Genomic DNA, 27,873 nt, shown 5'->3' on the forward strand with positions numbered 1-27,873 from the left:
TGCACTCCAAGAGAACAACACACACCTGACATGCTGTCAACACTGTACACTCAACAAGCTTCACCACAGAGACAAGCTTGCGCAGTTCTGGTTTAATGAACTGTCACACATTTGTTTCCAGGCACATTACACTAAGTTAAGTCTAAGTAAGGCTGGGAGCAGCGGCATACTGTAAGAACAGCTTCCAAACTATAACAAACTGCTTAGACATGCTGTTTCCTCTTCTGGCTTGTGATGATTTTAAAGTGCAACATTTTCAACAAGGTGTGGCATTTGGGAATGTGGAATAGATCATATTTTGGAATACTAACCCTTGTTCTGACTTGCTGTGTCACTGAAATGTATAATGAACCCAAAATCGCGCTGCAGCATTCGTGAATTCATCTTTTCACGGATTTTTGTGCTTAGGCTAAAGCCATGTCTCATATAAAAATATTACTTAGGCACAATCCTGTGGTATCTTGGGGCCAAAGAACTATGTTGAAGTGTTGGAAGGAGCTTCATTTAGTCAGACAGTCTTGTTTAATACGGGGGGAAAAAGTGATTTGCCACCATCTTGTGGCATCTATAGACAATTACAAACCTTTTTAGGTTGTAATGTCGTAAAGGGGTAACATTTGCTATGGTGCCGTTTTCATCTATGAAGGCAGAGTGCATCATTTCCCGCTGTGGTTAGTAATTTGCAGTAACTCACAGCACATAAACAGAACACAATCCACTAAAGTTACTGTACATGATGATTATACATGCCGTAGGTGGATAAACCTATCATTGTTTACAGAATGTACAGTACGTATAAGCAGAATCATGTAATAGCATTTTAATTACACTGAACACCTCCATATTATAGTGTGATTCACAAAGTACTCATATTTATGTCTGAGACTTTTTTTTTTACATTTCAATATGCCTGTGATGTGTAAATAAACAATAGTGAACACTGTAGAGCTGTGGAAAAGATACAGCATTCAATATGCTATTATATTGCTAAATGCTGTTCAATGATCACTAGGAGGATTTGATCCTTTGGATATCTGAAAAAATATCAAACACACTTCTAGAAAACGTGTGTAGGCTACAGGGGGGGAAACGCGCTTAAAAAGAGTGTAAATTTAACAACAAAAAAGGACATTTTTAGCAACAGAAAAAAAAATAAAATAAAGATGCACCAACAAGCCTGTATTTTCCATCCAGTAGCAATGATGACTCATCACTAACATCACAGTTATACCACTTCATGTAGTGTAGACCACCACCAAGAGCTAACAGACCTAATTAGGAGGATCAAGAAGCACCATCATAGAGGAGATGGACCGCATATGCATGCATGCATTATTTCCAGAGAAAGGAAATTGTTCAATGCTAAAACAATATATCATACAAATGAACAATCTAATGGTAATGAAAAATATCGCCCCGGTGGAGGTAATACCATATTAAATGAAACTGTTAACTGTCTTTTAAATGACAAAAAAAGTCACAATATTGAAGGAATGAATCAAAATTTTGGCCCGTTTTAATATCTCAAGTATACAAACTCACAAAATTTAGACATGATACGAAGAATAGAGCAGCATAACAAATCTAGCACAACTACGATTCCAATATAATTTCGAATTTATTTTCCAAACCTTTTGCAATTGATGGATCTCCTTCTGCTTGGTGTGAAGGGCCGCCAAGGCCTGGTCATGCTCTGTCTGCGGCCGCTGCTTCACCTCGACAGTCTCGTGCATACGCTGGGGAGACACAGAGAGCTATGATGTGTGATGAAGTGGCTAAGATGCATAAAGATGTTATTTTCTTGAGTGGAAAGTGAAAGTCAAATTCCATCCATTCATTTTCTATACTGCTTGTCATGTTGAGGGTCACAAAGTCATACATATCTCATCCACACAAACACAATCAAGGATTTAGCTTTGAATACCCTGTTGGATTTAGCACATGGAGCACATGCCCACGTCTATACTCTTTCAAGCTAGTGAAGACTTAACATGTTTGGGTTACTTGCTACTCAAGACACTATAGTCTTTCTTTCTGCTTAAGAGGGGGAAAAGGCAACAGAAGCTGTATAGGTCAACTTTTTTGTCTCTCTCTCTCTCTCTCTCGCTCTCACTCCAAAAGCTTCTTTAGCTCTCAGAGCAGCTTGGAGGTGTCCTATACTAAAGAAGGGAGCTGCCGCTTTGCATAATCACGGAGAAGCTCTAAGATGCAGCGCACTGGCCTGCTGAGGGCCTGTCAAGGGAGCCTTAGAGAAAAACGTTAATTTCATTTAACCCCTGCATGATCTAGCATAAAGCATATTGCTCTTACTGTATGTTCTGGTGTATTACAACAGAACACGCAGCTTGAGAAGAAGCAGATGCTCTCTGTTCATCGATTAACGGTCCTGACACTTGTGTCTTTGTGTCTCCTGTTTGATTCAAAGCAGCAGCTTTCCTGTGACTGACTCTTCCGAGAAGGGCGGACGTAACACAAAGAGCAAAGTAAATTGCATTTGGCCTAATGTGGGAAAATCATGTTTAAAAGGTCTTTTCTGTTTCAGTAAATGGAACAACATTTGGTTATTGGACTGCCTGGAAGGCAATGCGGCCAACAAGCTGCGACAATACAGGACCGTACAATGCAAGCATTAGCATTAGTGTGAGTGCTCTCTCCTTATCCACAAGTGTGCCAAAAATGTCCACGCCACCTAATTACAAAGCAATTTCTTAACAGATTTGAACACAATCAAGAGCAAAATGTGAGGCAGACATGCTTACCACTACTCTTCACTGAGCTGTCCAAGTATTAATGCTATTATGTACTATAACGCAAACCCCTATTTTTATTTTTATTTTTTTCATGCTACATCTTATCGTCCATGACTCATTTAAGAAAAATGTTTCTCTCATGATGTGTTTCCTGTTTCTCATTGGCCTGAGCAGTTTCCTCTCGTCCCTTTGTCTTTCAAATCAATACACAATGAAAACGTGACAACGCTTTCTTTGCCGTACCAGGGAACAGGTCAGTTTTTTGTTTTGTTTTTCCCCACTCACATTTCTCTCTATAATATCCTGGTAAACAGACAATCGATAAGTGTCGCAGGGAGGCGAGGATTTGTAATGAGCTTGCTTCTCACAGCGTGGTGAAGAAGAGTCATACTAATATGGGCTGGCCAGAACAGCCTGGAGAAACAAGCTCACCTTTAAAACCGGTGTCAACTCATGGCCTGATTTGCATAATGATAGATTCCATCTACATAATACTTGTTAATACAGATACCCTCTATATTTTCGACCAATCAATTTTACAGTTGATTCTTTTAAATCAAACGAGCGGGTTTCACAAAGTGGTTACCTTTTGTTGTAAAGGTGGAGGAAAGTACCCTCGGATTATCGTAACTTTGACCTATATTTAGATTGAAATTCAGTCACTAATCCACAAATGTAAAGGAGATGATAATATTAATTTCATTTGGGAATTGTGGCCACCCAACCATCCATTATCTATCGTGCTTGTCATCATCCTGGAGTGTTCGTCGGCAAGTCGCTAAGTGTAGTGTATTAAACAGCCCAAATTACAATATTTCTTACATTATCAGAGAAACGTCTCACCTTTAGAACCTGTTCCAGGTTCTCGACTTTGCCTTGAAGTTGGCTGCGCTGCTCCTGGGCCGAGTCTCTCTCCTGGCTCACCACGGCAAGCGTCTCTTTCAGCTGATCGAAGTCGGACTGTACCTACATGGAAAAAATTCAGGGTGAGAAACACTGATGCAAATCGTAAACAATAGCAATAGAGGCACCAGCAACAAGTAAAATGTACAATTGAGATATGTGAATCAAAGGCCTATATAAAAACACCATTTCATATCCCTGACAAAAATGATGGTACCACTATAAAAATGTTTTATAAGTGTTTATAAATACTTTCGTATTGATATTAACGGTACCACTATATAATAAGGGTACCCTTATAAAGGGTCATAAATATTTAACTAATTTACATTAATAATGGGTTCACTTTACAGCAAAGGTGCCCTTATGAAGGGTTCCTAAATAGGTTACTAGTAATATTAATTAAATAAGTTACCATTGCTATTAATAATTAATAATTGTACGACTTTACAATTAGGGTGACCGTATAAAGGGTTTATAAATGGGCTACTACTTACAGTAATATATTGTACCACTTTACAACAAGGGTACCCTTATAAAGAGTTTGTAGCATACTACGTATATTTAACCCCCTGTACAGTGAAAATAAATGTGTTCTAAATTTGGCACACCACAGAGAAGAGTGCTCCTAACAAGCCTGCCAAATTTGAATGATTAAAAAAAAGTACCAAATATTTAAAACGAGGCTTCAAAATTGTAAAAACTCAAGATGTTTTCGGCACTCTCGAATACTGTGGGCGTGTCCGCTGAATGCACTGAAACCACGCCCTGTTCAACTGTCAGCTGTCAATCAAATACCACTGCTACGACCTGGAAAATGCATGCATCATTGTCTAGCATCTTTCTTATTCCTAAACATGACTACACAGTTGAACCGCAAAAATATATCCACTTAAAGCCTCTGGTGGCTGGAATACCACGCTACAACAACGAGGAGCTCTAAAGCGACCACACCAGCAAGAAACCACGATCTACATCTTGGCTGTCACGTCAGACTTTGTTTTTTGTTTTGGTCTGTTTTTTAACCCTTCCTCGCTCTTCCATCTTTCTCTGCGTGACATGCAGCCACTCACAGCCAACAACGAGGCGCGCTGAAGCGGCCAAGCCAGCGGACTTTCTGAAGGGAAGATGTATTTTAGGGCTATCGGCATAGCTAGTTAGCTAACTGGATGTCAAAATTGCACCACATAACCGCTGATGCGAACAAAGGCACTCAAGTTTTCATATAGTTGTGGAGGGGCTACTTCTTGTAAGCCCCGCCCCAAAAAGTCGGGAAAACTGAAATGGTGCAAAAACGTGTAATGCTGTTATCTGCACAGTTGAGCACTACATAGTTCTCAGTCTTTCGAGGTTATCAGCAATTATCTTCAAACATGTATAATGTATTCAGAAACAAATCCCTGAATTCACTCTACAGGGTCTTTAATAATTGTGCAACTTTACAATATAGGTACCGTTATAAATTGTTTATAAATGGGCTACTATTGGCATTAATAATGGTACCAAGCTACAATAAGGGTGTCCCAGAAAGGGTCTACAAATGAATTGCTATTGAGATTAATAATGGTACCACTTTACAATATGGGTGCCCTTATAAAGGGCTTATGAATAACATACTATTGACATGAGCAATGAAACTACTTTACAAAAATTTTACTTTTACAAAGGGTTTGGAGGTGACTACTGACATTAATAACAGTATCTATCACTTTACCAAAAAAAGGGTACTCTGATGAAGGGTGTGTAAACAGGTTACCATGCGTTTTTATAAATCATTATTAAAAAAAATGGACATAATACAATTTAACTGTTGGCTAGCTCAAACTAATGTGTACATACAAATCTATTCTGTACAATCTGTAAGCCAGCTATAACTTGCAAAAGGGTGCCTAATTAAGTGTAAGAAATTTTAATGAGGTACTACCATTTATGTTTATCAAAGAGGGGCAAAATAGTAGAGAGTAAATTCGGGCTCACTATTTGGCAAGTAAGACTCTTGCTATTTTTATCCAATGACATTTAACAGTAAACTAAGATAACTGAGAATAATAACAAATTAAAGAAATAATGAACTTGAGCTCATTGGAATTTTCTCTTTTCTGTTGCTAGTTGCGTAATTCACTTCTCTCTCGTTATACTGATTCAACCGAGAACTAGCACGTGATTAATACGGTGTCTGTCCTCGACAAAGACCCAATTGTTACAATTATTAAGGGAGGCAGCTTTAACTTTTGACTGCAGGCTTGATTGGGGGTTCACAGTCGGAGCAGGAATTCATCAGCACATTTCCATTTAGCCTTGATGAGAGCGCACTGCTGACATGGGCATAAAGTCTGCCTGCCTTCATCAGTCAGACGCCTTGAGCCACGATTCTATATTTTCTATAAATGTGGCCTCATAGGATCCATCCCTACAATGTATGCCAATCATCTCATTAATTAAACCGGTGCACGAGCCCACGAAAGATAACGGCGTGTACTCGAAGTGCACAAAACTTGTAGGGAGAATTTGCTCGTTGACTTTTCAAAGTTATCTCAATATAATTATGGAAAATTATTTTTAAAAGACATTAATAAAACATCCATTATTTGAGCTGTTTAACTAATTGGACACACAACACGGACAAATCTTCAATACTTCTTTGCAGAAAATAGTATTGGTAAACACCCTTGGGTGGTCGCCTGCACGTTTGGAAAAAAACAGACATTTTGTTCACACCCATGGACAATTTTTAATGTAGGAGGAGGCCAACAGAGTACCCAGAGAAATTATAAATAGCCCTCTATAATATTGTCCTTTATAAAAACATATTGTAATAACATAATCAAATTAGAATTAAACAGTTTGTGCATCATTATTAATTCATTACAGCTTCTTCTGTTATGTGCTACTCAGTCACTGTGGGACAGTATAATTCAGTCGTACAGGTATATACACGAAGAAGATTGTCACAACTACTGTAACTCAGTAAGTTGTGGTAATATTCATTTTCTGCAGAGGATAATGAATATATGCATGTAAACAACGTGTAATTCCCTTTGTTTGATGATTAGTTTGACAGTAAACCTCAACTGGGAGTGACAAACAGCTTAAAGCCTCGTTTGTTTAAGAATTGGTCACTACTTTGTTGAAATGGGCTATCCATGTGTGAACTGTGGTAACTCTATTTACTAAAATGTTTTTCCTCTAGGGGGAAAGGGGTTTAGCATGTCTGCCTCACAGGTTTGGGATTTGAGGTTCAAATCTCTGCTCTGGCCTTCCTGTGTGGAGTTTGTTTGCATGTTCTCCCCATGCTTGCCTAGGTTTTTTCTGGATATTTTGGTTTCCTACTACATTCCAAAAACATATTTCTTAGGTTAATTGAAGACACAATTGTGCAATGTGAGTGTGAAGTGTTGTGTGTCTGTGTGCCCTGCAATTGGCTGGCGACTAAGTTCCATAGGTGGTCATCATACCAATATGGAGTAATGGCGTAGATTTGACACCTAACCAAAATATGATACTGTGGAATAAGTTAGTGGAACCAAGAATGGGATGCAAAACTTCCATTTACTCCTAATGTAGTCCATAGTTGGATAGAAATGAAAAAAGTTTCTTCGAATTGCTATGTTAAATATGCCAAATCAGCTTATTACCAAGGGTCAGAGGGATTGTCCACACTCTCCATTTATGCAATCTGTCAGTTTGGCAGGATGTTGGCACTGCTTTCTTTTTCATGTGTGTCTGTGTGTGTGTGTGTGTGTGTGTGTGTGTGTTTGTCTATCCACCTTGTCCTTGCACAGATGGAACCTTTTTTGTCGAACTAGCGTACAAGCGCAAGCTCTTGGATGGATGTCAAGTGCGACCCCTTTGTAAAAATCACCAGAGTAGCTTAGCACAGACCATCACAGGTGGTCACTGTCTCTCCATGCGTGTGCGTGCGCATGCATGTGCGTGTGTGTATGTCTGTGAGTTTAGTTTGGAAGAAACCCATCAAACACTTTTGGAATGAGCTAGAACCAGGAAGGCCATTGTTCAGCTCTAACATGGCCATCCCTTTTCACTTCCTGTAGTTGCAATGACATCTCCCAATTCCTTTGACTAAACTGTGTACATTAGGGGGTCACCAACATTGTGCCCGCCGGCTCACCAATGATGGAACTGGGGATGTGGAATCGTTCGTTTTGTCAAGCTGTGCCCAGTAATTAGATTCCTAGGAATCGTTCGTTTGCTTGCCTGACGATTTCGCTTATCGAGTCCTCTTACGTCCCTAATGAGAGAAGGAAGAAGTGCGTTTTGGTTCCTAACTTTTCCAACGTGGTGTCAAGGCTGAAGCACTCTAAGGTTTGCTTATATTTCACATGAAAACATGATACCCGGACTGCATGAAAAGCTTCTAAAGCTTTAATTTCGGCAAATGGGGGAAAACAGTGATGCCTTGAGATACAAGCAACCCTACGATTTTTTGTTTCGCGATATGAGCTGTCATTCGGCCGATTTTTTGCTTTGACGTGCGAGCACACACTTGAGATACGAGAGCTGTATGGTGGCAGGTGACTCAACTCACTTTACAACAAGCAGCGGTTTGGCCGATAAATATTCAGCAAAATGGAGGCTCCAAGCTGTTTATTGCCACTCTCAGGTGAATGTTACTGTCAAACTAAACATCAAACAAAGAGAATTACATGTTGTGTATTTAAAACAATTCCATAGCCTCTGCGACCTCAATGCTAACATACAATGGGAAACTCCATAGGCATACGAGCTAACAATTAGCATCTATGCGAAAGTATTGTTACCTTTCAAACAATGGATATCTGAACACAAACGGTACAACAACATTTGTAGACAGACACTATAACAGTACTCGCAGGCATATATTCTTTATTCTCTGCTCTCCCTTTTCGTTTGTTTGTTTTAAGCGACGCCCAGTACCAAATGGCCCGCGGCCCAGTGACCACTGCATTACACTATATTACATTACTTTAAAACGTAAAAAACAATAGTCTACATTCAATGAAAAGTGGTTGTACATTATTACCAGATATTATGGTTAATTTCATGGAATTATAAGGAAAACAATTGCATTGAGGTGTCCAGTATATTGTTATAGGGGTGTAAAATTAACTATATAGGCATATACAATTGGGTTCATATCGCACAGCACTATGCAGAAACATCTTTTGTATTATCATATTATATAATGATAATAACATCAATTACAGTATATCATGCATCCTTCATATTATTTCATTTCCTCACCCATGAGAGTCAATAAGAGAATTTGATCTGGAATGGGATCGAATACCAGTCTTGATAACAGAATTGGAATTGCTAAATTCTTATCCATTCCCATCCCTTGATGGGCATTGTGATTTCCTAGGGATGTTGTATATAAGTGATCATTTGAAAATGTGAACTCTTGCAGAAATTTAAAGAATAAAGTGTTGCATATTCATAATTATCTCTTTTCTACCTTGTTAAATCAGTGTTGATCATTATTGTGAGCAATCATTAACATGATCATGATGGGTTTTTTTTCCCATAAATGTGCATCAAACCCTTGGCATTTATCAGTACTCAATCAGTAGCCCTCAGTTTCAAAAGGTTGGTGATCCCTGGTTTAAATATTACATGTGTGTTTGTATTTTCTTTCAGTTTGCATGGGTGGAAACGTCACCTGGTCATATTTGGATGCCTTCAGGTGACGGCCGATCAGCTCGATGTTGAGACGATTTTTCTCCTGCAAGGCAGCATGGAGCTTCGCTCTCTACAGAGGAAAAAGGGGGGGGGAAAGTGCACTGTCGGCATTATCATCCGATGACATGCTGTATGTTCCTCATAATGAAGAGTTGATTAAATCACAAACACTCGCCACGCTCTGCGACGACGTCTTGAAATGTTATATAAGCGACAGATGAGACTCAGGTTCCTCCTGCAGGATAGTGCGCCTAAGCTTTTCTTTAAAATGAGGCCTCGACGACAAAACCCATAACAGTAATGGAAATAGGGAGCGAGAGCGAGGGGGGGGGGGGGGGGGGGCGGGGGGGGGAGTGGTGAGGAGCGAGAGGGATGGTGGGTTAAGAGATTTAGTTGCTTGAATGTTTTTAAGAGAAATTGGAAAACTTTGAAAGGATTATAAAGCAAGAACAGCTCAGGAGATAAATGACATACAGTACTAAGGAAGGAGTATTAGGGCAAAAACTGTAAAGTCAACAGGAAAGAGGAAGAAGTCATCAAGTGACAAGAATAAAATCGAAATGTTACATAAAGTAATATTCTGAGGGGGGGAAAGTCACTGAGATAATACATTTTTAAAGATGTAAGTCATTCATTTTGAGATTTTTAAAAAAGTATTTATTAAAATCTTTGGTGGTAATATTGACTTGATTTTGTTTTATAATAGGATTTTATTCGCTTAAAATGCTCAAATATTAAAGATTAAAGATATTTATTGTAATGTACAAAGTAAAAAAAAAAGTTAAGCAAAACAAAACAATGAAATTCTTGTTTGCATGCTTCCCTTCATAAGACTAGAAAAGATTAATAAAAGGGTTAAAAATGAATTATTCTCTTATAAAATGACAATTATTTTCTTGTATTATAACATTTACGGGTTTTTCTTGTAACTCTTGACTCTCTTGATTGTTACATTAATAGTACAAACTAGTATTTTAATATCTGATATGAGAATTTTCTCATAATAAAGTTTCATCTTTTAATTATGACTATTTTTGTAAATATATTTTCTTTCACAATTCTGACTTTTTTTAGTTGTGATAAACTATTCTGATCAAATATTACTATTCAGTATTTCGATTACATTATTTTTTCCCCCTTGTAACATTAGGACATAATTCACATTAAATCACAAGGTTTTTCTCACAGTGCTACTTTTTTTTCTTGAATTATATTTTTTTCCTCATAGTAGTACTTGTAGTAGTAGTACTTTAATTGAAACATAGAGAGAGAGCGAGAGAGCGAGATTTATATTGATTGATTGATTGATTGATTGATGTGGCCCTAATATGCCTTTGTACAAACCATAACACGAAATGGGGGCAAAGATATGAAATAGTGTATCACAGGAAAGAGAAGAGCTACTTTCTGTCTGCACTCTGCACTGCTCACATTCATAGCCCCAAGTTGTCATGCCGCTGGTGCTGCAGGTACTCAAGCATTACATAATTACGCCAGAGTCAAACTAGGGCAATGCTCTCCTCCTGTCACAGCTGGAAGCACTGCAGAGTGATTTCAATGTGACTGCCCGGTCATATCCTGGCGCGGCAATACGACTTCATGCAGGTTAAAGAGGCAACAAAAACAATGACACGCCACGCAATAGGAAACATAATCCTTGGCTAACACAATGACTCCTGACAATAATTAGAACTGCAAAATAATGCATGAGGTTGCAGATACGATAGTGAATCAAAATGGCAAAACAATAATGATGTGTCCATGAGCCACATACACGCAGTGTAGTGTATGAACTGCTGCTTTCATGGGTGAAAATGTTTTTGGCTTTGTCTAACACTTGACTGTTTGCTCCTGCAAATAGAAGCCATTGCTTGCCTATTCACTCAGCCTAACTCCCCAGACATCATGGTAACAAAATCGTTACTTGCCATTGGCAACGGGCAAATTTCAGCAAGAAAAGACACAGGGTGTATCATTTTGATCCATGGTAGGTTTTGTTGAAACTATGCCACAGATATGATATTAAGACACCTCGGAACTGATTTAAAGTGTTAAAAAATGCATATGTCTCATTTAAGTTATCAAATCAAATTGCCCTCTAATATAGCTAAAATGCTGTGCGCTTCATATGATATTTTCCCTAAAATAGACAAGGTTTTTCATCTAAAGATGAATCCGATAGTTACTCCAGCAAAACAAAGTGTTCAACTTCATGGGTTAAACATGTCACCTTCTGTACAAAAAAAGGGGGGAGGGGGGGAAAAAAACGAGGAACTATCAGTATCAATACAATTAAGCCTTGTAAAATAAGAAAAGAGCGATAGGAATAGACAAAATGGAGCGTATCCATCTCTCAGTGTGCAGGGCAGAGACACAACCAGAGAGCAGACAAGGACAGCAAGACCGAGAGGCTGCTGTGCGACTTCACTTCTCTTTTTGTGTAACGCCCCCCCGGCACGACACATCTTTGCGGAGTAGAGCAATGTGCGCCGAAACCACACTTTGCTCTCGCGCCAGCCAATATTGGTCTTGTTCATTTAACCGCGATGTAAAGATAATAGGAAGGAAGGACGGACGGCTTATTTTTACAGGCCTCGGGAATAGCGTATGTCTGTCCTCTCTTTCCCAGTTCCAGTGACTCACACATTCACAGCTCGGCTTAACACCCCTGAACATCTTAACACGTCACTCCGCTGCAAAGCTGAAGGACACACACTGTATTAATACACAGATGCACAAATAAACATAATGATGTGGTTTGCATATATAACAGAGCTGGTAATGGCATCCTGCACTTAGTACTTAATTCTTTTTTTGTTTTGTTTTTTTTCTTTCTACCTCTGATGTCTCTGTCACCTCTATGACACACATTTTCTCAACACACGCCGAGTACCATTTGCTTGCTTAACAAATTAATTTCGCCTCTGGCCCTGAATCTGTTTACAGTGGCCAGCATCTCAGCAGGTGTGTGACGTTCACTGTGGATCCATATGGTTTAATTTGGGTTTATATAATACATGTATACAGGATGGGTCCCCAATCACGACTGAACAAACAACATTGTATTGCTCCTCTCTGAAAAAAGTTTTATTCTGAAAATCAGGTGGATCGTCTGTGCATATGTCAAAACTTCAACAACTTTAAATAACTTAACCTACTTAAGGTACGAGTTTATTGCTAGTTGACTCGCACACACCAAAGCCGCTATGCCTAATATGTCGCCACAGACTGGCAAATAAGCCGAGAGACCATCAAAACTGATTCTGCATATGGAGCCCAAGCACACAGCATTAAAAGACAGACCTTTGAAGTTTTTTGAGAGGGGAGAAAAAAAGAAAAGAAAAAAAAGATTACCCAAAGATGGGACCAACTGATAAAGAGAAACTACAGAATCTAATAACTACGGACAGACGGTTAGATAGCTAGGTGTTTACGAAGTGCTTTGACAGACAGAATAATGTACGTAAAACACATTAGGATACCAATCGTCACTTGTGTATCGTTTAAAAACAAAAGAAAACATTGAGAACCCCAGGCAGATAACTGACTTTGAAGGATTACGTTTTAGGGTTTATTTAAATTAATGTTAATCGTTCATTTGTTACATATTTCTTCATTCATAAAGCGTAATACTTACTGTTTCAGAGTAATTACAGAGTTATGTTATGAGATGTTAGCTTTTGCAATCAACTTGGGTTAGAATGACCAACAACCTGTGTTTGAGGAGGGGAATGTCAATCCACAGCAGATGTGACCATGGATACGGTGGTTGTACATGGCTCTTCTACTACATGGTAAAATTGCCAACATGTCTTGTTGCTGATGAATCTTCAATCATCCAATCTACCAAAAAACAACAAACAAGAGCAAATAGCAAGAGCAGAACAAGCTGTCAACCCACAAATACAAAGAGTATTCCTTACAAATCTGGCATCATTTAAAATGAAAATAAATATACTGTACTTTCCAATGATATAAAATGTATTGGCAAGACACATTGTTACAACTGAGAAATAATTTACAACACAAATTTTCAAACGTTACATTTAATACAGTATTTATTGATCTGCATCAAGTTCAACGATACACAACATTTTCAAAAACATCAGTTTGCTGCTTTTCTCAAATAATATATATATTGAAAAACACTGCATATGTCAAATTAAATTATGTTGTTATAGTTGTAGAACATTAATGCAGCCCTATGGGGGCACAAGCCAGTGCGAACTGTAGGCCGGTCCCAAGCCCGGATAAATGGAGAGGGTTGCGTCAGGAAGGGCATCCGGCTTAAAACTTTGCCAAACAAATATGAGCGTTCATCCAAAGAATTCCATACCGGATCGGTCGTGGCCCGGGTTAACAACGTCCGCAGTAGCTGAATTTCCACCAGAGCTGTGGGAACTATAGATCTGTGGGAACTATAGAGGAATAAAGTTGATGAGCCACACAATGAAGTTATGGGAAAGAGTAGTGGAGGCTAAACTCAGGACAGAAGTGTGTATTTGCGAGCAACAGTATGGTTTCATGCCTAGAAAGACTACCACAGATGCATTATTTGCCTTGAGGATGTTGATGGAAAAGTACAGAGGAGGTCATAAGGAGCTACATTGTGTCTTTGTAGATCTAGAGAAAGCCTATGACAGAGCACAAAGAGAGGAACTGCGGTACTGCATGCGGAAGTCTGGAGTGGCAGAGAAGTATGTTAGAATAATACAGGACATGTACGAGGGCAGCAGAACAGTTGTGAGGTGTGCTGTAGGTGTGACAGACGAATTGTGTGTGTCAGGTGTTATGTGACAGAAGAGTCTCTGCTGGGATGAAGGGCAAAGTTTATAAAACAGTTGTGAGGCCAGCCATGATGTACGGATTAGAGACAGTGGCACTGAAGAGACAACAGGAAGCAGAGCTGGAGGTGGCAGAAATGAAGATGTTGAGGTTTGCTCTCGGCGTGACCAGGTTGGATAAAATTAGAAATGAACTCATCAGAGGGACAGCCAAGGTTCGATGTTTTGGAGACAAAGTTATAGAGAGCAGACTTCGATGGTTTGGACACGTCCAGAAGAGAAATAGTGAGTATACTGGTAGAAGGGTGATGAGGATGGAGCTGCCAGGCAAGAGAGCTAGAGGAAGACCAAAGAGAAGGTTGATGGATGCCGTGAGGGAAGACATGAGGGCAGTTGGTGTTCGAGAGGAGGATGCAGGAGATAGGCTTACATGGAAAAGGATGACCTGCTGTGGCGACCCCTAAAGGGACAAGCCGAAAGGAAAAGAAGAATAGTTGTAGAACATTAGATCAGAAGATTGAGACCAAGCTCCATACTGCTAAATATGAAACCCCTGCCAGGAGACTCTCAGGGTACCTCAGCATAAAGACATCTTTATCCAGCATCCTCCAACCAGTAATTACACTGACACTTGCATACTACATGTAGCTTTGTATCTGCACACAATTCTGCGTTCTGTGTATGACTTGATTTATTTAAAGACTAATTGACGTTTTCACACTGTGGCTGTGAAACATTGACTAAAAGGATTTAATTGCAACATCTAATTGAGTATTATTTAAATCTTGGATTAGTGTAAATTGGAAACCTGTGAGTGTAATTACAACATAGCCAAAACAATAACTGAGTACAAATACGCTAGCAGCTATTTGGGATAACGTGATATACAGTATAAACCACAACATGGAGAAATCTCATTTTGTATCCATCCCACAAGGCAAAATAGGTTGGGATGTCAATTAAGGCATAAATAGACATACATAAACTGAGGCCATATTGCTTCTAATTGCTTCCACCAATATACCTGTGTGTGTGGTTGCACTTATGTGGCTGCAGATGGAGCTCAAAGGAGCCCATAACTTACAACTCATCACTGCCGCCGCAGCATCGTCTTCGGTCGTTTCTAAAGACACTTTCGTACGTGACAACGGAACTGCTATACTCTGAAAGCCATTATTTCCAATGAGCCAGACAGACACTTAAGACACATCCGCACAAAGTGGGACGGGATAGTCGGGAAAAGTAAACCTTGATCTGGCTTGTGTCTCCATCACAGCTGACAGCAGTGTTAGTTATGTAGAAATAGTGTGACATCATCATAGCAATTCCACTTAATTCAATAAAAAAGCAGAACAGAACACCATAAACAAATGAAGAGTTATCTTTTTTTGTCGATAAATCACAGTGCGGTATGTCTAACTCCTCCTTTAAGGTAAAATAATATGTACTTGTGGTTGAACCAATTAGTCGACTAGACTACTCTGCATCCATGTTTAACGCTTAAAGTCGACCGTCGCCCGTTTGCTGCCATCGTCGGACTATATAATACTCTGTGGAGCAGCAAAATGTCCGAACAACAAGGCGACAAAGTCTTCATACATTTGCGTGGGTCAGAGAGTACAAACATTTGCTGAAAATAGTGTTGGCTATTCTGATCACCGCTAGTTTTAAAAAGATTCATACCAGTGGCAGCGGTACAAGGGCAACGGTGCAAAGTCAAGCTCCATCTTCGTCGCCAGATTCTTATGTCCAATATTCAACAACTGTGTGCTAACAAGAATTTTATCGATCATAGAAGGTCTAGTTACAACAACAACGAAACGAAGACAAAGTAAAATAATGGCCCACGGAAGGCTGAGAATGAATATTAAATACCTCTACTGTGTGGAAATGTTTGGTCTTTTGGCGAGGACTACAACATGTGGAAAACAAGATTGTCTATGGCTTTTCTTGCTGTCATTCATCAATCAGTCGTGGCTTTTGATCAATACCTCACACTGAACTTCAGCTCTGGAGTTAACGCTAATTTATACGTAAGGAGCCTATTTATTTATAACCTTGTGTACTGAACTTACATTGCTCGTCACAAGATTGATTGATTGCTTCAAGGCAATAGTAGGCACCCATTTCAGCATGAGGAAATAAGAGATGTTCACGATTTCAGTATGTGAAATTACAAAGTGATAAAATAAATAAATAATTAAATGGCTCTCTCAATGGCTTAATGTGATCTGCATTGTGAAATCAATTCATCTTAATAGTTTGCACACAGTCAAATGCCAGCAACGCACAGTTAACGGAGATGTTGACTGCAACCTTTCATGTTGGACATCATTCCCGTCTGCAAAATAACTCACCGCTATCTGATAACACATGCACACAATTAATGCATTGCGCCACATGGTGGATTTTTAAACCGGATCAAATCAGTGCACCAACACCATAATGTCACGGATAGATAATTCATCAATAGTGATTTTACTTGAGCCTATACCGCTAATGTGTCTCTACAGGTGCTCATCCATAAAACATTTATGAGGGGCTTATCCGATTTGGAATGCAGCATATCCAAAGGTGTGTATGTATGTTGTATGGGTCCTTCTGTGTATAAACCTACATATATTTTATGTATATACTGGATGTAGTGCGTATATACAGGCACAAGACGTACACTACATTGCAAAGACACAGATGGGATTGAGTAATGTCATTACAGTAAGGCGTGGGTTGTGTTTGTGTGCGTGTGTGTGTGTGTGTACACGGACGCACACGAGCATGAATGAGTTGCATAACAATCATCTGCTGGCATAAATTTGCCTTGAGCTCTTTTGTGTAGAATTGCAGAAGTCAAATACAACAAACACTCAGACAAGTTATTAACACAGTACATACTGTCGACCGCCGCTTATAGATGCAAAGGAAACCCTCATTTTTTTGCAGAGATAAAAGGAGGGCGAATGCAGGGGTGCAGCCATCATTTCAGATTAAATGTCCAATGGCAACACTGAATACAAAAATTGATTACAACATTAGTCTTGCCAGCTATCTTATCGCATACAAAATGGAAAGGAAATCAAAAGGTTTTGAACCATGTTTTGAATATTTAATTGGCCTCTCAAATGTGAGTACTTAGTCTTCCATGAAAGCTCGTTTTAAGCAAAACAAGACATTCATGGACATTAGCTTGGATTTAGGAAAACTGATCAACTACGCCCCTGGGAGGATGCTAGAATTGTTGATCAATAGAGGACTTTATGGAAGCTCAAATATTGCATTTTATTGACAATATTGATGAGACACCTACAGAAAATGAAAATGAAAAAAAAATAGAAAGACCTCCTGGAGGAACTTAGCTTTTTTTGGAGAGTGCCTATGGGTTGATGTGTTTGAGGGAAGTCAAATTCCATCCAACCATTGGAACCATAGAATAATAAAAATGATAAAGAATGAATCCGTGTTAATTTTGTTAATGAGAAAATTTCATCATGGGTACACTCAGTGACCTTTTTTTCCTGACAAAAATGAGATGATGACTACATAAAAAAAGTCATTTCCAGGGACAAAGTCGATGACGAAGCTTATTGACATTTTTAAATAAAAAATGAGACAGAAATGCCTGTCAGAGACAAGATCCAATCAGAACAAATTTTGTTTGAAGAGAGAGAGAGACGTGATAAGGAAGATTGCGTAGCTAGTTGGAGATTGAATGCAGCAGCCACGATAAGCAATAAAACGTCTTCTGAAACTATTATACTATTGTAGTAGTAATACTGGCCTACTAGTACAATACTATCAAATGCAGTTTTCGTCAACTCTAATCTTATGGTATTTCTTCTACTGAAACGATTTAGATGACAAATTTATGACTAAAACCAAATGACATTTTTGTCAATAGACTAAGACTAAATAAAAATGTCCTGTCAAAATTGACACTGGGATGAAGGTTCAGAGGGACGAACAACTTGCCCAACCCCTTATTGAGAAATTAGCTGTCTAGTAAAGTGGAATGCCCCAAAAGTGGTACAACTTGGAGTTCAACCCAAATATTCTGGAAGAACATGTTTTACAAGTCTTCAAACCATCATCATGCATGATGTCAGCAAATCTCATCATGCACGGTACAATAACAATAAAGTAATTATTTTCGACTCAATTCTATTCTATTATGTTTGACTTTGGTCTTTCCATTCTATAGCTCAATAATGTTGTTCATATACAGTTGGTATTTTCATTAGTTTTTTGTGAAAAATCCCCCAATTGCACTCCCAGTGAGATAAAAGCAGGAGTGAAAGCCATGCGGAAACCAAGACGTCTCTGGGATATTTATTTTTACAGCCACACTTGCTTTGAATGCTCGTTTCGTACACGTCCAGTGAGTGTGCGAGACGAATCAGTTTTATGGGTTAAAAGGTGACAGAGAAGTGGCAGGAAGAGGACGGGCGCTGGCGTCAAGAGAGATTAACTTCTCCACCACGTATAGCGCGCACATCGTCATTCGCCCCACTCTTCTTCAGCATCCCCAGTGAGTCATCCCCGGCTCACTTCCTGGAACGTTTGTCAGTGTGCTATTCATTTTTCCATTTAATCCTCCACTGCCATGCCCACATTATTTGATTTTCTTCTGTTTGTCATTTAATTCCCTTGATTCTCTTTTACGCTTATTGTTTCATCTAATTAAAAAAAAATCCAATAATTCCTCTTCAGAAGAATCTTGGTGATCCAGGCAATGCTAAACATTTCGGGACATAGTGAGACAAGAATCACAGGTTAATGGCTTAACAGAAGCAGGTGTTCAAACCATCAAGGAGACACACAGTGATGCCTCGAGGTACGAGTTCAATTTGTTCTGTGACCACACTAGGAACTCAAAACACTCAAATAATATTTTCACGTTGAAATGAATGGAAATGCAATTAATCTGTTCCAGCCTTCAACCCCTTCAAGAATTAAATACAATGTAAAGTATTAAACTGTTTAATCATCATGATTCATTCATTGCGGCTCATTCTGGTGTGTGAAACTTGGCAACCAGGGGCAGTCAAGCCGGTTATAATATAGTCCTGCAGACACAAAAGAAGAAGAGTTTCACAATACTGTGACTCAGTATGCATCAGTAATATTGTTCCTTTTTACAGAAGATGAAGAATTTATTTCTGAGTATTGTTGTATGAAAAAAAAAAAAAAAAAAAAAAAACGGCAAAATGTTATTTCAAGCATAAATGAGTTGCAAATTAGATCCAGATCACGTGTCAAGAGACCGTGCATGAGAGACAAATGTGTGCATGTCTGAGCATACATGTGACGTGGATGTGCCGCAACCTCAGGCTAAAATATTGACCTCTCTAGAGAATACAAATGCCTCCTAGGAATATGAGGGCGCAGGAGTATATATTGTGACGCGTGTGTGCTGTATGTATGTAATGGATGAAGACTGTGGAAGCAGTCAATGTATGTAAAAGACAGATACAAAGCCTCCAGTCTCATTGATGACAAAACATTTTGATGTGAACAGGACCTCGCGTTCCCCTGAGCCACACAAAGCACATCACAAGGCGGGGAAATAAGTTCAGAGGAAGATCAGTGTCGTGCTAATGAGGAGCCCAAAAGCTGGTTCGGGATTACACGTGCTTGGATGGACCTGCATGCTTGGATGTGCTCTCGATCGTCCGCAGAAGGCACACACGAACAGACGTGCGCAATCCGGCATCTCAATGATCAAGCGCGTACAAAGCCAGGAAATCATCTTGTGCACAAAAATCTGCAGGCCACTTAACACAAGACTCTGTGGGTTCACATAGAGAGCCACAATCTACAAACACACTCGGATGACCCCAATTTTCTGTGAAACATACAACAACTATTCACAGGAGCTAAATAATTTACACCTGACCCCATTGCACAGTTGCTAAAATGCACAGCCTGCTAGAAATACACACACAGAATCCAAGCACTGCTTTTTCTTTTTTTCTCCCTCAATGGTTTTCGGCAATCTGGATCCTTCCACACAGATTCGTCTATTTATCTTAAACAGCAGCCATTTGTATATCAGCATACAAGAGCAAAGAAGGAAACATAAATTTGCAGTATTAAGCAGAGGAAAGTGTGCATTTCATTGTTGCTTCTTTCTATTGGCTTTAATGGGTCACTATCGATACACAAAGAACAAGAGTTTTTCTTCTGCTGGTAATGGGGATTCATTCGAGGTGGTGGAAATTAGGAAGATTTACAAATCTGCCTTGAGAGTTTAACTTGATTTCATGATTACACTTGTATCTCAAAACACTCGTCTTTGAAATCATCTTTTCCAATTGAAATTAATGGAAATGCAATTAATCCGGTCCAGTCTCCCAAAACAAAAGGTTTATAATGTTTTTACAAAATAGCTCTCTATAATATTATTTTTTTGAAAAACATACAACAATTACATAATTAGTTAGAATGTAAAAGAAATGTGTATGTGTTTTGCCCTGTTTTCTGCTTCACTTCAATGGACATTGTGCTGCTTCTTCTGGTGTGCGCACCTTGGCCACTTGGGGGCAGTATAATATAGACAGAGAGACACGTAAAGAGTTTCACAACTGACTCACTCATCTGCAGTAATATTTGTAATTTTTCTCAAAGGATAAAGAATACATGCCTGCAAGCATTGTTATACACCGTCTACCTACATGGGTGTCGCCACCATTTGTGTTCAAATATCCATTGCTTAAAGTAGGGGTGTCGAACGTATGGCCTGTGGGCCAGAAGAATAAATGTGGATAATATATCGTAGGGGTTCTGAAATACTTGTCTGAATGCACTGTATAGGAAGGCTCAGGCTTTCAAGCCCCAGTAGCTCAGAGAAAATAGGTGAGAGTTACAGCAGAACTGGAGCTGTCATGTCACCTGGAACCGTCTGCTCTTTGTGACATTGTGAGCGCCTCTCTGCCTCCTTCCCTCAATAGATGCCCTTTCAGCACTGTTCACTCCACTAAAGCCTCCCACTACAGATGCTATCAAGAAAGACTGAGCACGAAGACAAGCAATAGTGAAACAAAAGTGCCTGTGAAGAAACACTAAAGGGGGAGAAAAATTTAATTACCAGGGGACACCAGATTAGTGATGTGGAATTAACAGATCTTCTATCAGCATGTGTCTTCCCTCAAGGGCTCCTCTCGCCTGGCGTGGGGAGATTATGTAGCAAAACAAAAACAAGAAAAGTTATACGAGTGCACTTTGAGTTGTGGAACTATGCTGAGCCAAAAACTATAAAAGAGATCGTATAAGTTCAGGGTCACTGAGGGTTTGAGTGAACCACAGGAGTCTTCTCAATTTGAATTGATTCTCAGTAAGACGATGAGGCTGTACATCCAGAGAATCAGTTACATTTGTATCCATCCATGTTATAGAGCACCTGTCCTAATTAGGGTCACCGGTGAACTGGAGCCTATCCCAGCTGAATTTGGACAAGAGGCGAGGAACACCCCGGACTGGTCACCAGCTAGTCGCAGGGAATATGAACATAATTACAACATAGCCCAGTGATTCTCAAAGTCGACTACCTCTAGTGGTAGAGCAAAAGAATCATACAAATAAAATTGACATTTAAAACATGACATAAAATCAAACCTTAGAAAGAAGTTTGCAGCTATGCGTACAGCCTTTTTAAACCCATCGGGTCGTCGTGGGGCTTTTTCACGGCGCGCTCTAAAGCGGCCACACTAGCACAGTCCCAGTCCACGTCAGACTTTTCTTTCGCCCTCCCTGCTCTTGCGCCTTTCGCTCTGTGACGTGAGTCTTCAAACCAACTGAATATGAACCTCAGAACTGTGAGACGGACATGCTAACAACTCGTCTACCATGCTGCGCAATTACATTTGTTTCGGATATTCTGTGATCTGAGGCAGATCAAGTAGATCACCGGCATACCAAGCACTGCCCTATTTTTATTACTGACTTTCATCCGACATCTACTCTCTTTCTACCCCTCCCGCTTCCATTTACCTCCTACAGTGATCCGTCTCCCCTTTAAATATGTCTTGTGTGCATGTTGAAAGTCAGCCAGGAAACCTGAGGAGGAAAAGTTGCTTTAATCTCATTCCCTTCCATGCTCTTCCCGCCGGTTAAATGGCGTCGACACTTACGGCGCATACACTCGCAATTAATATGGCACTCGCTCATCTTCAGGATCAACTATGGGAGCTTCACATTGTATGAACACACATGCAAAGAGGTGTTCGGTAAGGGGAGGGGGCGTGAATGGGTTGCCATAGAGACTTTTCTTGCAGGTATCTGGATGACAAAAAGAAACATTTAACATATCTGATGCTCTTTTATCGGGTCTAAATTCAAGCGTTCCAAACAACAAACAACACTTGGAGGCTGCTGAATGAGTCAATGAATGTTTAGAGTTTCAACTCAAAACAGGAGACCTTCTTTGCATGTGTATTTTTAAAAATATATATTGGGGCTGGGCGATTAATTGAAATGTAATTGTAATTTCGATTTTGGCTTCTAACGATCATAAAAATTTTATAATCAAAGAAAAACGATTAATGTGCAGCAGGGCGGGTTGTTTATGCAGGAGCATTGTAAACGCACCCTGAACGCACCCTGTTGCTTGTAACAAGCTGTGTCGCATGTTCTTCTGCCTTCCCTAACCGTACTTTATGCTGCTTATTGACGCACCAGTTGGAGTTTAATGTAAAACTAAACGCTCAACAAAAACAATTACTTACATTGAATATTTAAATACAAGACACACATCGTTTTAGAAATCGACAGTTTATGCTATCAGTCAATGGAAAACCCTATTGATGGGCTAGCTAACATTAGCATTAGATTACAGGAGAGATTTACCTTCAAATAATTATTTACGCACAATCACCGTAGTAACACATACAGACAGACAATATTTAACAATACCCATTGTTATATATTCTTCCTAATCTGTGAAAAAGGAGTTTAATAAAGTTCAATTGCGAATTCGACTCCTTTTTTTTTTACCTTACTGTAATGTACAGCTCCATGCGTGCATCGCACCACACTGCCCCCAAGGGGCCAAGGCAGAAACAGCAGTTACAGACATGGCTTTGTAGAAAAAGACAAGCGCTTTTTTCCCTCCTGACTGTCTGACATGAACTCAGACTAAAATGTTGCTGGTTTAGGTCAATTAGGATTACCAACATTATTTCTATTTGCTAAATGCCAGTATATTGAAAGATTTTTTTTAACAAATATACTGGATAATAGACAATACAGACACCCCAGGCATTCCAATGTTTTTAGTCATTGCTGTATTTAATTTTATTTAATTTTTTTTATATATATATATTTAATATATATATATATTTATATATTATATATTTAATTTTTTTTATTTCTATTTTTTTATTAATTATTGTTTTACTTGTTACTCATTTATTTTATGGTTGTTCTATTAAGTTATATTTAAAGTTGAATTATGGTAGTTAAATTAATACTAAGTTTCAAAATCAATGAACAATCGTGTTGTGTTAATCGTGATTTCAATATGAATCAAAATAATATTGATCATTACTTTTTCCATAATCGCCCAGCCCTAATATATATGTAAATATGTCCTCACTTCTAGGGCAAGGATACAGTATCTGTTAACAATTAGCAGCATCACGCCTACAACAAATGAAAGGAGGATCCAATTACCGCTAGCTTAGGCTATTTTTTAAATAACAATTACAGTAGTAGTAATTAAAGCTGCACGCAGCAGTGAACTTCCATTGCACCCCCTTTTTCATAGCGGCGACTGTAAATGATCATCAACGCTATGCTTCAACTAGATGCTGTAGAAAAAATAGCTTTGCAATTTCAAGTCACCCATATGTCTAGCATACATGCTTTAGATTGCGGTTTGAAATAACTCTCTCAACTCAGCTCAGTGTTATTTATGGACCATTTTAAAAACACCTGCAGCTGAAAGAAAGTGTTGTACATAACTACAAATACAAAACATAAGACAAGTGAACATAAGATAAATCAATAACAATACAAACAGTACCAAAGAAAAAAAAACAAAAAAGACCAGGCAGGAGTGTGAGGATGTGTTCCATCGTACGTGTTCCAGTTAAGACGACCGAAAATGGACAATTTCCTGTTTAATTTCATGGATGGGTCCTGGAAACGTTTTTGTGCATCCTGTTATGATAGACATGTCCAGCCAATCTGGTTTTGATAGGTGAAATTGGTGTAGCGGACGAATTTTTTTTTCAACTTTCCAAGGGGAGGTACTGAGTGAGTTTTAGGGGGTTGTTTTGGGGATTCCTACAATATATACATTTTTACCAGTACTATATACACACTTGACAAAATTGATGAGTTATCGGAAATGTTGACGTCATTTAAAAAAAAAAAAATTTTTTTTTAAATAAAAATCAATAAAAGTCAATTTATTTGTTGAAAGAATAACACACAGCAATTTCAATAATAATAATGTTGTCGATGTAATGCACTTGACATTAGAAAACATATTACAATGCAATACAATGTAAAATATGAGGATTGACAAAAAATAAAGACAACAAATAATGCCAGTCAGTGAGCTGCTAAAACAGCAAGTTTAAACCACTACTAAACTACTTGAAAACCACTCAACTGAGGGCTGATTTCTACATAATCCCGCTAACAAACTACGTAATTAAACGCTATCTACACCCTTGGTAGAACAAGGCAAATCAAGAAGAATACAATTAAGTCGAAGGAATCATAACAGTGACCAAAGTTCCTACAGACACAAAAGAAATCTACAAATATAAATATAGAAAGTCCTCACAGATTAGTTAGTGTATGTTACTCCTTTGATACTCCGGGTTTCACTTCTTCATCAGCAAAAAGAGACACTGAATTGTCTTTTTTATACATCAACTATTGTAGAAAAGCCACGAGCGAAGTCTTTGTGATTCCCACTGTGATGACAAATGACATGAATGTGCACTGAGAGCCTACGGTGTGCATGCGTGTAAATAAAAGAGTGAAAATGTGTGGGTGCGTGTAGGAAGATGAGGATGTGAAACGTTACAGCTGTGTTGGCCGTCACAAGCGGGCTCATATGTGTGCTGCCACAACCCCAACTGGACTGCAGTTTGAAGGTAACTGCTTCTCTCGTTCTAGCCCTCTGGCCAACCACATTTAGATGACAAACCACGAGACGAAGAAGAATGAAGCAGGAGGAACCTCGGGGAGTTACAGTATATAACGAAGGGTAATGGATAAAAGCAGAAAGAGGTGGCATTACTCATGCAAAGTAAAATATATATACGGCAATTTTCAATGAACCTAACAACTGAGATTCAAGCTCAGAACTGTGATGCAGATGTGCTAACCACTACCCACCTAGCTACCTGCTGCTAACATACGGAAGGATAAGCAAACGTAATGCTCCTTGACTTGTTTTCCACCTTTGTAAAGGGACTTTTTTTTTCTTGTTAAGTAAATTGGATCAGTACAGAGAATACTCACTTGCCACACAATCCAGAGCTTCCAAAATCTATATTTCTTGTACTCATTAGGGTGACAAGTAAGCAAGAACCTAAATTGCAGGGCACATACAGTATGGACTGAGAAGCATTCACACACTGACATTTACACAAGGACAATTTAACTTCAACATGGCAAACTCCGCACAGAAAGCCCCGACCCAAGATTCAAACCCAGAATCTCAGAACTGTGAGGCAGCCAACCACTAGTACACCATGCTGCCAGCTTCCACAATGACAATGATAAATGACTGTACAGTCACTTCCAAAAATTCTTCATGAGAGCCCGAAAATGCTGACGTGGAGTGAAGCGGTTCCTAATAAACTGACAGTGGTGCAGTTGAGAGAGTGGTGAGTGTGAGGGAAACATGAGTGGGTTAAAACTCAACACCTGGCAACCTTGCAGCATGCAGAAACCAGGAAAAGCTCAGGTTACCAAAAACAGATCACATCAAACCACACACTCCCTCCACACACACGGGATCAATTTGTTTGACAAAGCGGCCGCACATTTGTCTTTCACCCTACATGCATGTTTCCAAACCGATGTCACTTGCTGTGCATGCACAATATATTAAAAAATATTACAGTAAAAAGACAAACCCCAACCCCTCGCCTTTAACTCACTCACTCACTCACTCACTCACACACACACACACACACACACACACACACACACACACACACACACACACACACACACCTCCAAACAGGTGGCTCAGCTTAAGTCAAGAAACACAGACGCTGGATGTTTTTCCTCATCAAATAACCATAAATGTAGAATTGGACATCCCTTTCTTGCTCCTGCAGCCGTCGCGCATGCAGTCAGGTTGTTCCTATTCAGCTGCCCGACCAGCTATGCTAACCCTTCAGCACTGTATATAGGAGGCAGCTAGATGAAACACTTGAGAAAAATGATGCAGAGCAGCAGTGAAAAGACAAGCAGAGAGAGCTAGATGTGCTATTTACCGCGTGAAGCTAACAGCGGCACATCTTGACGGAGGTGTCGCTTCCTTCCCCTTCCCTTTCCTCTCCTTCCCTTCTCTGGGCGGGGAATTGTCAAACGTCTGCAGCATCAGCAGCAGCATCAGTGGCAGCTCTAGGGCCTGCGTCTCTCTCTCTCTCTCTCTCATCTCCGCCCCCGTGTCCAAACACACACTCCCCCCACCCACCACACACCCATCCCAAGACCAACCTCCTAAACACCCTTCGTCCATCGTTGCTTCTCCCTCACTCTTCCTCTGGAATCAATTTCCTCTCCTCTGCACAAATTCACGCTGTTGAATGATAATCAGCCAGCCCCACCGGTGGGCTTCTCTTTGGATGTATTGGCAATATGCAGCAAATAAGGAGGACCCGACTCTCCCTGCGCTCTCATTAGCTTCGAGCCTTTCGCCGTGACACTAACTGAGCATCATCTAGATTGATGCTGCGTTCACTTTATTACTTACACAAAAGCCGTCCTACACTGATGACTCTCTGTGGTGTTATTAATAGAAAGAAGATCCAAGACAGTCTCCAGAATTTAGAGAGGCTGCAGATTTGTGATGTTGTATATTTACACCGCCGGAACACTCTTAATTTACTGTGAAGTGTGAACACACCCCCTCAAGATAATCAAATACAGGTTTAAATATAAAACTTATTTCAAACAGATTCAATGAGACATTATAACTTTGAAAATACGGAATTATTGAGCAATAACAAGGCACTGAAATTAGACATTTAACCTCTGCCAAGGAGTTTTAATCCAAATGGCTTTTTTATTGTGAGCAGAATCAGATTTAATTGAACCACTCTAACCCATTCAGTTTTGAGGTGAATCCAGACTAAGGTGAGATTTTGCATGTTTGCTAGTACAGTATTGTGTAATTCTCTGTGTATTTGAATCTTTAAGTTGCTGTAAATCCATAGATTTGTTAGTGAAAAGACTGACAACGACTGTATGTAGTCCTGAATTGTAGAGACCAGTGGTGTAGACTCATCTTACTAAATTGACAAAACCAATACACTAATACATATTGCTAACTTATAGATGGGTGGAAAATAATACTATTCAGCTACAGACTGAGAGAATTCTCAGGTAGTCTCTTCTGGGTCAGAATTTGATTCCGACTGTGTTGGCTCAAACGTGTAGTGATGTGTAGGCAGAGGAGAAAGTTGCTACACGAAGTACCATCCTTTTTTTTTTTATTATTATTTTAATTTGATTTACAGTTGACCATTGTGTGGTTTCAGCACACGCCCGCAGCATTTGAGAGTCTTTGA

The 27,873-nt window shown here is 39.4% G+C and overlaps 1 protein-coding gene across 11 annotated transcripts in view; it reads right to left on the reverse strand.

Moving 5' to 3' along the window:
- The window catches only part of rimbp2a (RIMS binding protein 2a), a 72,414-nt gene that overhangs the window by 31,844 nt on the left and 12,697 nt on the right, over window positions 1–27,873 (reverse strand). For 10 of the 11 annotated variants that reach the window (XM_061699039.1, XM_061699032.1, XM_061699037.1 and 7 more), the window contains 3 exons: window positions 9,313–9,402; window positions 3,594–3,716; window positions 1,632–1,736 (listed from right to left, as the gene is read on the reverse strand). In XM_061699039.1, the coding sequence (XP_061555023.1) occupies window positions 1,632–1,736; window positions 3,594–3,716; window positions 9,313–9,402 (318 nt within the window). The remainder of the gene's footprint in view (window positions 1–1,631; window positions 1,737–3,593; window positions 3,717–9,312; window positions 9,403–27,873) is intronic. The other variant, XM_061699036.1, reaches the window with a different exon arrangement.

Source organism: Phycodurus eques, chromosome 15 (assembly GCF_024500275.1).
Source record: "Phycodurus eques isolate BA_2022a chromosome 15, UOR_Pequ_1.1, whole genome shotgun sequence".
Classification (NCBI taxonomy): Eukaryota; Metazoa; Chordata; class Actinopteri; order Syngnathiformes; family Syngnathidae; genus Phycodurus; species Phycodurus eques.